Source organism: Diorhabda sublineata, chromosome 6, assembly GCF_026230105.1.
Source record: "Diorhabda sublineata isolate icDioSubl1.1 chromosome 6, icDioSubl1.1, whole genome shotgun sequence".
Classification (NCBI taxonomy): Eukaryota; Metazoa; Arthropoda; class Insecta; order Coleoptera; family Chrysomelidae; genus Diorhabda; species Diorhabda sublineata.
This window is the reverse complement of record NC_079479.1, coordinates 4,856,837-4,869,191: the sequence shown is the minus strand read 5'-3', so window position 1 is coordinate 4,869,191 and position 12,355 is coordinate 4,856,837. Positions and strand designations below refer to the sequence as shown.

Here is a 12,355-nt window from a genome sequence, read left to right as displayed (position 1 = left end):
TTTGATTAAAAAAATCGTCTCAATAAACTGACTTAGTACGACATAGATTAAATATCAAATAGGGATGAAGTAATTGACAATCATACCGAATTTAATTTCTTCTGATGGAGTCCTTCTTGCTAGAATAGGCACTGACGGGTATAACCTCAATGTTTCTTTTAAAACTTTATCCAAATATTTCATGTCTTGCAATTGTGGAATGGTTGGTTTGGCATTTTTCAAGTTTTTACCGAAAATATTTCTCTGCTCTTGATACGCTTTTTCCTATATGAAAATAAAACTTTATAATGAAGATTTATTGATAGTTTCATTGAGTTTTTTTCAAGAATAACGTGTGCAGTCCAAATTTTGATAGATGTGCCATAGGAAATATCAATTGGTTGGTACCACATTATGGAACAGGAAGATAGATTTTGAAATTTGTTTTCATCTGAACCTACATGAAACTGATGTGAAAGCACTATTGGGCTTCAACGTACATAACTGTTTGAATTATATTCATACCTGCTAGGAAAAATCAGCGCCTTTTCACTTGGAAAAACGTTCGTTGGGCTGTAGGAACTGATACTATCTCACCAATAACTGGTAATTCATTACCATAACTTAAGTAATATAGAAGCACTATTGGGCTTCAACGTGCATAACTGTTTGACTTATATTCAGACCTTCTAGGAAAAATCAGTGCCTTTTCACTTGGAAAAACGTTCATTGGGTTGTAGCAACTGATACCATGTCACCAATAACTGGTAATTCATTACCATAACTTAAGTAATATGAAAGCACTATTGAGCTTCAACGTGCATAACTGTTTGACTTATATTCAGACCTGCTAGAAAAAATCAGTGCCTTTTCACTTGGAAAAACGTTCATTGGGTTGTAGCAACTGATACCATGTCACCAATAACTGGTAATTCATTACCATAACTTAAGTAATATGAAAGCACTATTGAGCTTCAACGTGCATAACTGTTTGACTTATATTCAGACCTGCTAGAAAAAATCAGTGCCTTTTCACTTGGAAAAACGTTCATTGGGTTGTAGCAACTGATACCATGTCACCAATAACTGGTAATTCATTACCATAACTAAAGTAATATGAAAGCACTATTGGGCTTCAACGTGCATAACTGTTTGACTTATATTCATACCTGCTAGAAAAAATCAGTGCCTTTTCACTTGGAAAAACGTTCATTGGGTTGTAGCAACTGATACCATGTCACCAATAACTGGTAATTCATTACCATAACTAAAGTAATATGAAAGCACTATTGGGCTTCAACGTGCATAACTGTTTGACTTATATTCATACCTGCAGGAAAAATCAGCGCCTTTTCACTTGGAAAAACGTTCGTTGGGCTGTAGGAACTGATACTATCTCACCAATAACTGGTAATTCATTACCATAACTAAAGTAATATGAAAGCACTATTGGGCTTCAACGTGCATAACTGTTTGACTTATATTCATACCTGCAGGAAAAATCAGCGCCTTTTCACTTGGAAAAACGTTCGTTGGGCTGTAGGAACTGATACTATCTCACCAATAACTGGTAATTCATTACCATAACTTAAGTAATATGAAAGCACTATTGGGCTTCAACGTGCCTTCAACTATTTGATTTATATTTATATATGCTAGAAGAAAACAAAGCTTTTTCACTTAGAAAAACGTTGGTTAGGCTATAGAAACTAATAATTTTTGGCCAATTACTGGTAATAGATTACCAAAACTTAACTAGACCAAATGCAACGAAGCCCTCTCATTTCTATTTCTCAAACTTTTACAGGTAATTAGACAAAAATACATTATTGCTAAATGGAAAAAATAAGATTGAAGAGTCCTCCAATAACAAAATCAAGTCATCGATTAGGATTTTAAGACTAAATAGGCGCATTTAGGATTGTATGGAGGGTTCTGATTAAATATTGTCAGTCTGCTGTACGGAGTTCCATAATGTGGTTCCCAAATAACAGAAATTGTTATAATGTAAACAAGCGGAGCTTCTTGGTAATGAAGTATTCAAAAAGAAATAATTTGGAACTTTATATGGCGGATTTGGGAATTTTGTACTAATCATTATAATTTTTCATCATTCTAGTTTATAGCAAAATGATGATTCCCAATAATATTATTTTCATATAAGAAATCGTCAAACAAACTTATATAAAAGCGAAAAACTTTAAATTAGCTGACAAAATATACCGGGGCTTGAATGTGTAGTTGGTCCTGGAACCATAAGATTAAATTTTCAGCGTAAATATACGAGGAACTAAGTTCCTGCAGATAATACTCATCCTATAACTTGAGAAATTTAAAAAAATTATACAACAATATTTATTTTCATGGTTAATAAAGCTGCAATAACCTACCTTTTGATAATTGAATAATTCATTTCAAATGAAAGTAAATAGCGTGAAATATTAAGTGAATATTTAGAGTGGGTTTTGAAAATTAAAATAAACTAACAAAGAAGAATAATTTACATCCTGTAACTATTGTTATTAATGTAATTAATTTAATGTGAATTTGCGAATAGCCTACATACCTGAACTCCTGGATTTGTAGACAAACAATATAAAGCAAAACTTATTGCTGCAGCTGTAGTATCGTGACCCTGTAAAATTTGAAGTCTCTTCAGAAATTGACTTTTTCAGTTACAATTACGTCAATTTTGAAAAATATCATTAGATTTCGAAATAGAAACGAAAATTATTGATATTAAAGACAAATTTGATGTCATTTGTAACGTAGGGTATTGTAAAACTGGAAAAAACGTATTGAAGATAGATTTGTGAATGAAAAAAGGGAGAACTCTTATCAATAATCAAATTCTTGAAAGAATAGAGGCAGTAAGAAACTATTTTCATTAAAAGCAAGCAAGGCAACATAACAGATTGAGACGAAACTCTGGTAAGCTGGAAGGAATATTTAAAAAAAATGTTGAATACAGAATATTATAAAAACAAACATGAAACCGCAACGTTAACGGCCCGAAATGAGAAAAAAATGTGAAGGAGATGATGAAGAAAACATAGAAGCTACTCCTTATCTTTACTCATATTGTTGCCATGAAAAACTACATTTTAATATGATATTGAACATAACCATTATTTTATAATGCATATGCGTGAGCACTCTGTAGCATCTTGTAATTTTTTAAGCGTCAGTATACGAGGGATGCCTTAAAAGTTTTCGAGATAATATTTTTTTCCATAATAATTTTTACTTCCCCTTTACAGTTAGTCTAGCGATACTGTGACCTATTTAATCCTTCTCAATAAAAGTTCACGTTTACTTATGCGACGACTACTTCGTCTGATAAAAATCTCTCTCCTGCAAGTGAAACTTCAAGAATAGTGAACGAAAAAGTTGCAAGGGGTCAAATCTTGTGAATTCGGTGGATGCTCAACTAATTCGAAGGTAAATTGGTAAATTTACGAAGTTTGTTATTCTGATGAAGCACTTATCGTTTTTTGCACTTTCTCTTTTCACTTTATCAAGTAGTGATGCGTCATACTTTTATGTTATTGTTTAATCTTTTTGAAGATATTCGATAATACTATTAATGTCCTAAGCTCCGGTCGCTTTTACTACCAATGAAACCGCTTTTTTAAAAGCAAGTCAGCTTTTAGCAATCCACTGTTTTTTTCATAACAAGAATGTAGTGATAGATTCAGGTTTCTTTTAACACTGGAGTCGAATCGACGATGCGAATTCGAAAATCACTTTTTTACCCAAAAACATGGTTTTTCAGCCATCATTATCAAATAATAGTGACGAGGTAAATTCATCAGAGATTGACCACATTGAGGTGGATCCAGCTAAAGAAATAAAAAAAGGGAGGATGAGGTTTATCCTTTGCCACAAAATCTATTTTCAAATCAAGACGTTGAGGTAATTAAACAGAAGTGGAAATCAAGTATGAGGAACTCCTGCATAAGGCCCCAACGAAATGATTGTTATACCAAGCATAAATTATTATTGTTAGTCAAGATCATGAAGCCCCAAACAAAACATTCACGCATGGGCCAAAATGAATTAGATTTTGTTTTGCTTATCGTCTTTTATTACTAACTCAAAAAAAATTAGAAAATACGAGAATTTATCTGTCACTCAAAGATCAAGAGATCCTATTGAGGCTAGATTCTTTGGAATTCTTACGTCAACTGCAGCAATGAGGGATAACCATTTGATATCAAAGAAGATATTTGATATCACTTCAAGCCGGATTGCGCTCGTCTATTTCAAAAATTTTGAAATGGTAGATCGAGTTAGACACTTGAGACCAAAGAAAGGTAGCAAAAAAGAAGGAATTGGTGCCATATAACCTCCAGAAAAACGAAAAAACGAAAAGTTATTGCTTCAAATGCAATAAATAATTGTGTGACGAATACTGTTTTGTATTTCTATGTATAAATTTAGTTTATTCAATTATTTTTCCAAAGTATTTTGTTCTATTTTATACATAAACACTTGAAAAAACAAATATCTCTATATCTGGTGTCAGTAAAAAGACTAGTATGTAATAAATATGTGATTGAGATGAATAAGAATGCTAAATGAAAAATAAGTACTTCTAATAAAAAATAATATAATAGAACTGAATATTTTATTCAATGAAACCACTTTTTTGACAGCGTAGTCGATAATACGGAGGTTAACCATAAGCATTGAAAAAAATAGAGTTCTAGGGTTGAAAGAAAGAATCGATAGAAAAATTCGACCCATTTAGTTCAAACTGCGTCAATAAGGCCTGGGATATGCTCATTCAAATGCACTTTTAGTCCAAATTCATCAAACGCTCTACCATACGAATAGTTTACTGGCTTTTGGCCGTCCCGAACGCTCGCCGTCAGTCAAATTGATATGGCCACGTTTAAATTAATCTGCCAAAAATTTTATGGTCTTAAATGATCGTAACAGTCCCCGTTCCAACTCCTCTTACATTTGAATAGGCGCAATAACTATCAAAAACAAATATTTAATGACATTTTCTCTCTTTAAACATCGTTATAGTACAAACAAGCATCGAAAATTAACCAATTTCGAAGGTTAACGAAAAAGTAAATACCTCGAACATAAATGTATCAACTTCTTCTCTAATTTCCTCTCTCGATAGAGATTCTCCATCCACTCTACTATTTAATAAAAGATCCAAAAACGCCAATCGCTTCTTCTTAACCTTTGTGTCTACGTATGAAGATTCATCCTTTCTTGACATTTCCTCTATTCTCTTTTCAATGATGCTTTCAGTGTGATGATGAAGGACTTTCAAGGCTTTTTGTTCCCTATAGTAATTTGGTGTTAAACGGTATAGAGAAGGATGCAAAACTGAAGATATTCTATCTATAAATATGGAGCACATTGTTCTAACGCTCTTGACGTATTCCGAACTTCCGTTATTTAATGCGTCAAGTTTTGTACCCATAGCAGTCTCTAAAATTCATATTTATATATAAAATAGTAATTCATGGCACAAGTGAGTGAAGTAATACTTTTTTTCACAAGTAGGATGGTTTGACCGACAATTCCAATTGGAAAAAAAGTTACTTTATTCACGAGTTTCATACAAAAATGTTTCTACGTCCGTAGACTTGAAAAAATTCGAGGAAACTTCAATCAATTTTTATTATGTAATAGTAATATTAAAAGTACAACTGTGAGCATTATGAATTTGAAGTGAAGAAGAAGTTGGTACTTGAATTGGCAACATTTAACTTTTCAAAGAAATAACATTGTCTATATTTGCATTAGTACTTATTGTATTGTTATAGGATCGTGAAAATTGTTGCTTAAAGTCGAACTAATTTTTCCCGTTAAAATTGTCACTACCAAGTTCAATCTATTGTCAGATATTTCACCAATAACAGTAAATCGACGTTGAAGATGAGTTTTTGTATCATCTACTGTGATAATTAAAACATTTCTGATATTATTAAAATCGTTACACTTCATTTTATATAATTCCTCGAATATTAAAACAACCTGAAAGATGTTTCAAATAATACCTAAGCTTTCATTAAAATTTTTTGCTGTCATACCTTATGCATGAGATAATGATCGTCTGGAAACTTATTAATTTCTTCACGAGCAATTTTTTTTTTAGATTTTTTGGGTCTATAGCCAACTAATTTATTTTCCAAATATGCAATGAGTTTCGAATATTTACTGATGTCTACGTCGTTATTTACCATTAGGGTGCCTTTAAGTTTTGAATAAGTCGACCAAAGTGTTGGAGACTTCCACATTTTGGATTTAGTTTACACTCTTTCTGTAAAGCAGCTGTTTATCTTTTTCAGTACGCCACTCCATAAAAGAATTATAATCCTTTAAATACTATTCCCTGGATCTCTCTGGGAGAAGATTCATAGTCACTGCGGTTGACGATTCAACAACATCTTCTGGTGTGCAGTTAAAACTTTCTTCACTATTACTCTCCAACACTAATAATAATACTACACTTCTTTCAATTAGAAACAAAAGGAATTTTTTAACAAATATTAAGAAATAAAAGTGTGACAGTTTATCGGACAAACGAATCTCAGCCCATTATTTTGATAAAACAATTTTATAAATGCGTAAAAAAAGCACATGTCACGACACTTTTTTTAACGCAAAACGTAAAAAAATGAACCGCTGCGGTACTTTTTTTCATCCTTTTTGACCGATTCAGAAATTACATTCTTTATAAATGAAAAAGTAAACGTGAATATTATAACGAACGTAGAAGGATATAATTAATATATATTGATGGGTCAAAAATGGCAGAGCTCCTAAAATCCCTCACCAAAGAAGACTTCCAGCACTGCGACGATCAATGGAAAAAACGTATGGGAAGATGTGTGGCAAGGGTAAGGGAGTATATTGAAGGGAACTAGAATATTTTTTATAATAAAATCCTTTTTCGCAACCAGTCTAGTTATTCAATAGCCAGACCTCTTAGTTCATTTTGCAATGTAATAAGTCTTTTCTTATTTCCCCTATGACTTTCTCAAACAGTGATCACCTTTTGAGACTACATATTCTATTAACAATTCTTCATGGTTCTAGCGCTGCTTGTGCATGGTTCCGGTTAGTCCAAGTGCTGCATTTTCGTGAGAATCCTTTTGTTTTTTTCTTATAATATATAAGGTATCAGAAAATGGTAGAATAGTTTGAGTGGGTAGGATCAATGAAATGGAATAGGAGAGCAGAATAAATCGAATTTCATTGCGGGACAAACATAAAATATCAGATATAATTGTAAACTGTTTCCTGGTAGTATTTCTTGGCAAATGTAACCGTTATATTAGATGCAAACTAACTTTTATATAAACTTACCACATATTACGTCGAGAGTACATAGTGTAACTAAAGGAAATATATCAAAGCTACTGCTGCCAACGTGTTTTCCCAATTTTTCTATAAAAACGTCACCAACACTTTCAAAAACTTCTACGTAATTATGCAATATTGAAAAATGGAAAGTGGGGGTTATGATACGCCTATGTTTTTTCCATTTTTTACCTATAAAACCAATATTGTTGAATTTGTGTGAAATGCTTGATTATAACAAAAAAGATTTGGAAATTTTACATAAAAATCTTTCAGAATGAATATCTAATCACTTATCCAGCTGTTCTCCCGAAATTAAATCCACAGGGCGTCGATTTATCAACGTACCATCCTCTTTATTTCACTTCCTATAGAAAATTAAACAATATGCCAAGCGCAAAAAATAAGTAATTTTTAAGAGAACAGCTCAGAAATTAAGAAGAAATACAAACTTAATTGTTATTCAATGGAAACAACATGGTGGATTATCTATGTCAGTGCCCTCGATAATACGTGGCAGAACTAATCCATTTTCGCGGCTCATTTAAATTTAAAACACAGAATATCTGTATTGTAAATTCTGTAGTCACTGTTATTCATTTCCACCCAGTTCTGATTTCGCAGTTTTCTGACTACACGATGAAAAATATCTTAGTACTGGCACACGTTTATGTACAAAATAATATTTACATACACTTTTCAACTAAACAAACTACAGATTTTTATAACAAACAACGTTAAAAGTGTGATATGTTGAAGAGACTGTACATCATTACAATGATATAGTACTATTATTTTTAGATTTAAAAAAAATATATTGTCGATACTAACATCCCCAATTTCTCACAATTGCAAGGAGAGTGTGTAACTACTGATTAGTTTCGATGTTATTACGTCTCATCAGAACAGCATCAAACCCTCATTCGGGTTTGAAACTCGAACTGTAGACGTTTTTAGTACTAAACTGCTCTGATGAGACGTAATAGCGTCGAAACTAGTCACACACTCTTCTTGCAATTGCGAGACATTGGAGATGTTAATATCGACAAAAAGGTTGTCACTCTCTTCAAAGGGGTTGTAATTCAATATTCGTCGTGTCATTAGCCAGGACGTTGTTTTCTCCTTTAAAGAACGGCGGATAACATCTTTGAAATATTGTTTTTTTCGAAATTATTTCAGAAGTGAATAGTTGAAAGGTTTACGTCGATCTGACCACCAATATATATGTCAAAAATAAGCAATATTGATACCCGAGATACATAAAATATCAGTAGTATAAATGACTAAACTATATCAATTTATCACAATTGCAATAAGAGGTTAAGGAGACTTATTTTGGTCATAAAAAGAACAAAAGCATTATCCTGTATAATCCATCGTTTTGCTATACCTTTCTTAGCTGTGAATTAATGAATTAGTTCGTTACATTATTTAAATTTTCTTCTATACACTCAAATGTTTCAATGTCACACATATTCTTCAACGTCCTCAACTGCTCTTCGTTTTTCTTCAAACTATTTTTTAATCCTTTTATTTTGGCTGCTGTATTCCGATGAATTTGATACATTTCCATTTTCTTAGTGGTTAAATTGTTCTCAATAGTTCCAGCTACAGTCAAAAAACACGATTTTTGTTTGACAAAACTATTAATTTCCTCTGTAACAATGAAATCTGAAACTTCACTTGAAAATCCAATGGCTCTTCTAAAGGTAAATAGCCAGACGTTCAGGCATGAACACTCGCACTGCGCCTGATTTATCTATAGTTCGTGGTATGATTGAAATTACTGATTTCTATCATAGTTACTGCTTTAAAAACTCACTCAATAACTAAAATAACGAAACTAAGTTGATTATACGTTCGATTTTCTTGGAATAAGGTGTGATAATCACTACAGAAATCATTTCAGTTCACAAGAGAACCAATTCATTGAATTGATTTCAGAAAACTTGTGGATCAGAAGTATCATCTCATTAAAATGGAAATTTCGACCCAACATTAGAATTGGAGGCACTCGTGATTAGTCAATAGCCATTTTTCCTAGAAATGTACCAGGTGGGCAACTAAGAACGGCTGTCGGCCATATTTTAGAAACGGATCATATCACACCACTAGAAGGCGTATTTTGTTAGTTTTTTTTTTTAAATTTACCCCATGAAGTGGCACTTTATATACAATAATCGAATTCTTTAACAAATTCTGCTCATGTTTTATGCCACAGGGCTCAGTCTATCTCTTCTAAAACGAGCTGATGGAGAGTGGGAAGCTTGTTATGAAAAAATGTCTGAAGTCCGGTTCTGCTTAACCGATTTTTATAAATTCTATATTGTTTGAAAAGGCAGCATTTACTAACATAGTAAGACATTTGTCTGATAAACAAGTTACAAAAGAACCACAACACGGATGGATACAAGAAAATATATTGAAATCAGATATATGAGAAAACATCAAACCTACTGCAGAGATTTGAAAAAAACTGTATCCATCAAGAGGATAGAAGAAGTTTATCAGATACCTACATCCCTCAGTGGTCACTGTAAAATAATGGTTAGTATTGACATTGGAATTGTTGATAAGGTAACATCTCGAGGAAGTTTTAAATTGATTGATAAACATTTTATACTTTTACCTGTACTTGTCAGTAATCCTGTACCTAACCAAGCATGTAAAAATCCATAATACTGAGATTTATCTATGATTTTCGTGGAAGTCAAAAGGAATTCGTTGAAAGTAGCATCCGCCGTAACTATACCTAGCTTCACAGGACCGATGTAGACTTTTATGAGACGTCCGTGTATTTTCAAATTATCCATCATAAGTTCCAACAATTCTAAAATATATAATTGACAATTTAAGTGTGTCGCTCAAACATTTGAGCTAGGAAAATAAAGAAATAAAAAAAGAATTCTTTTGATATGCAGATGACACTATTTCCTCATAGCAGAAAAAATGTAACGAAGTCTAATGTAAAATTTTAAGATCTAGCAATGAAGTTATCTCAACTTGAAAGTAGAAATAATAGTAATAAATAAAGGGCCAATGGCCATATGAAACAGCCACAACGCGTTGTAGATCTTTCAGAACATCCACAACGCGTTCTTAGAGTTTAAGATTTGCTACATGAATTATATGAACTAAAATTGAAATAGAGTATTAGCCACCACCTAACCTAACTTAACCTATCCTAACCTAACCTACTAATCGGTTTATCGAAAATAGGTTAGGTTAGCTTAGGTTATGTTAGGTAAGGTTAGGTTATTTAGTAGCTAATATTTTATAGCAATTTGAACTCAATTCGTGTAGCGCCTCTTCCAAAGAAGAAAACTGGGTTAGTTATACTATTTATAACTCAAGAACAGCCGAACCGATTTGACTAAAAATTCGTAGGGAGGTAACTTAGAAAACCACTGTTTTCGAGGGGCGTCACATGAAACGTGGTAAAACAAACCACAACAAATAGATAAACCAGAAATTTATCATTCAAAACAAAATGGTATAATAAAACGCAACTAACAGCTAAACCTAAAGTTGTAGGTATGATTGAAAATATGAGAATTAGTTTTGAGGTTGATGTGTTTGTTTCGAGTTTCTATTGACTTATCGTGCCGTAATTCAACTAGGATTCGGAATGTTGCGAATGGAAGGACTGAAGAAGAACGCGCGAAGAATACGTGTTTCTCAATCACAAGAGCAAAGCGAGGCAGATCGTGAAATTGTCTCGTTCGGCAATGCGATATCGTCAAGTAAACTACAGATATGGCGCATTGAAGTTTTTCGGAGAAACGCCAAGATTGTTCTGCTTTAATGAGAAAGTGAAATTGCCGTTATTAAATCCGCATAATGAGTCATTGCATTCATTGCTTCGTGGCGAAGCACTCAGAAAAAGAAATTTCCTAGCAAACACTCAAAAATACAATTTGTGGTAGACATTATCGAAGAGCGAGGATTTAATCTGATATTCAAGGTATTTATGTATTTGGATGTGCCTTGCTTACCTGCGTACAAGACTAAAGGTTGGATCTGTAAGACTCATGCTTCAAAACATAGTCAGAGGAAAATTCAAAGTTTCGAGGAACTCGATATTTTCAACGGATATGCCGTTTGGGTTTAAACTACTTTCGTAAACTAATTTCGTATCCGACTTGCATTTGCCATGACCATTAAGACATCAATTTTGATATTGATGGAAGACAAAAATTTTTAGTTGAAAATGTGTACAGATTTTGAAGCAATAGTTATGTTTCTTGGTTATTTCCTACCGACAAGCCCTGTTTGATCAAAAATGGATAAACGAGTGGAATATGTGTGTAAGAAAACAAATATAAAATACTTCGGAAAGAATTCCTCATATTCGAAATCTATTTTTTCAATATTAAATGACGCAAAGTTAAAAGGCGTGAAAATTAATTATGAACATTAGATTTGATCAAAAAAGGACATATGCGCCGAATATCTTATATTTTATCATTTACTTACAAATCTTGATGCAGTGAGTGATGGACAAGGCTTCATTAAGGTGTCAAAAGGCTTGGACGGATTCAAGGTCGATGTAGCGCAGCCGTATTGGCTGCTGACTTTTAAAACAAAACGATTTTCACCAACATAAGAGAAATAATCAGATATATTCCAGTTTTAATATACAGAATAAAATTTCTATCATATATTACGTATCTAATTGTAAGTGTTGAAAATAAGTTTTATTGTATTTATACGAAACTTTATTGAAATAACATGTACACTGTACTTTACTCTTTCATTTTTTAACTTGAAACTGTTAATTATCGTACTTAAAATCTAATACACGATAGATAAAAAGTATTCATGTATTTTGAATAAGTGGTCTTTTATCAATGTATGAATAGGAAAAATTTTACTGGGTACTACGCAGTTTCTGCTTTTTGAATAGTTGCGCATCTAAATTGTAGATCTGATGGTTGGATATCTATAGGCAAACTATAAAAAAAACTGATATTGAGGAAAATAAAAAAATAATTGTCGGTATCAGCAATAACATAATAAAATAATGGTCAAATTGTTTCTC

General features: G+C 32.4%; 2 protein-coding genes across 9 annotated transcripts in view; one reads left to right on the top strand and one right to left on the bottom strand.

Moving 5' to 3' along the window:
• LOC130445025 (hemicentin-2-like) overlaps nt 1-12,355 on the top strand; it is a 517,421-nt gene that overhangs the window by 373,065 nt on the left and 132,001 nt on the right. The gene's annotated exons all lie outside the window — the stretch shown is intronic.
• The window catches only part of LOC130445026 (cytochrome P450 4V2-like), a 56,705-nt gene that overhangs the window by 40,615 nt on the left and 3,735 nt on the right, over nt 1-12,355 (bottom strand). For 6 of the 8 annotated variants that reach the window (XR_008910013.1, XR_008910014.1, XM_056780492.1 and 3 more), the window contains 5 exons: nt 9,944-10,144; nt 7,321-7,506; nt 5,072-5,436; nt 2,546-2,614; nt 87-264 (listed from right to left, as the gene is read on the bottom strand). Coding sequence is in view for 6 of the 8 variants with exons in the window: in XM_056780492.1 (XP_056636470.1) it covers nt 87-264; nt 2,546-2,614; nt 5,072-5,436; nt 7,321-7,506; nt 9,944-10,144 (999 nt within the window). In the remaining 2 variants the exon portion in view is untranslated. Of the gene's footprint in view, nt 1-86; nt 265-2,545; nt 2,615-5,071; nt 5,437-7,320; nt 7,507-9,943; nt 10,145-11,790; nt 11,989-12,355 lie in introns of those variants that run through there. The other 2 variants (XM_056780495.1, XM_056780494.1) reach the window with 2 other exon arrangements.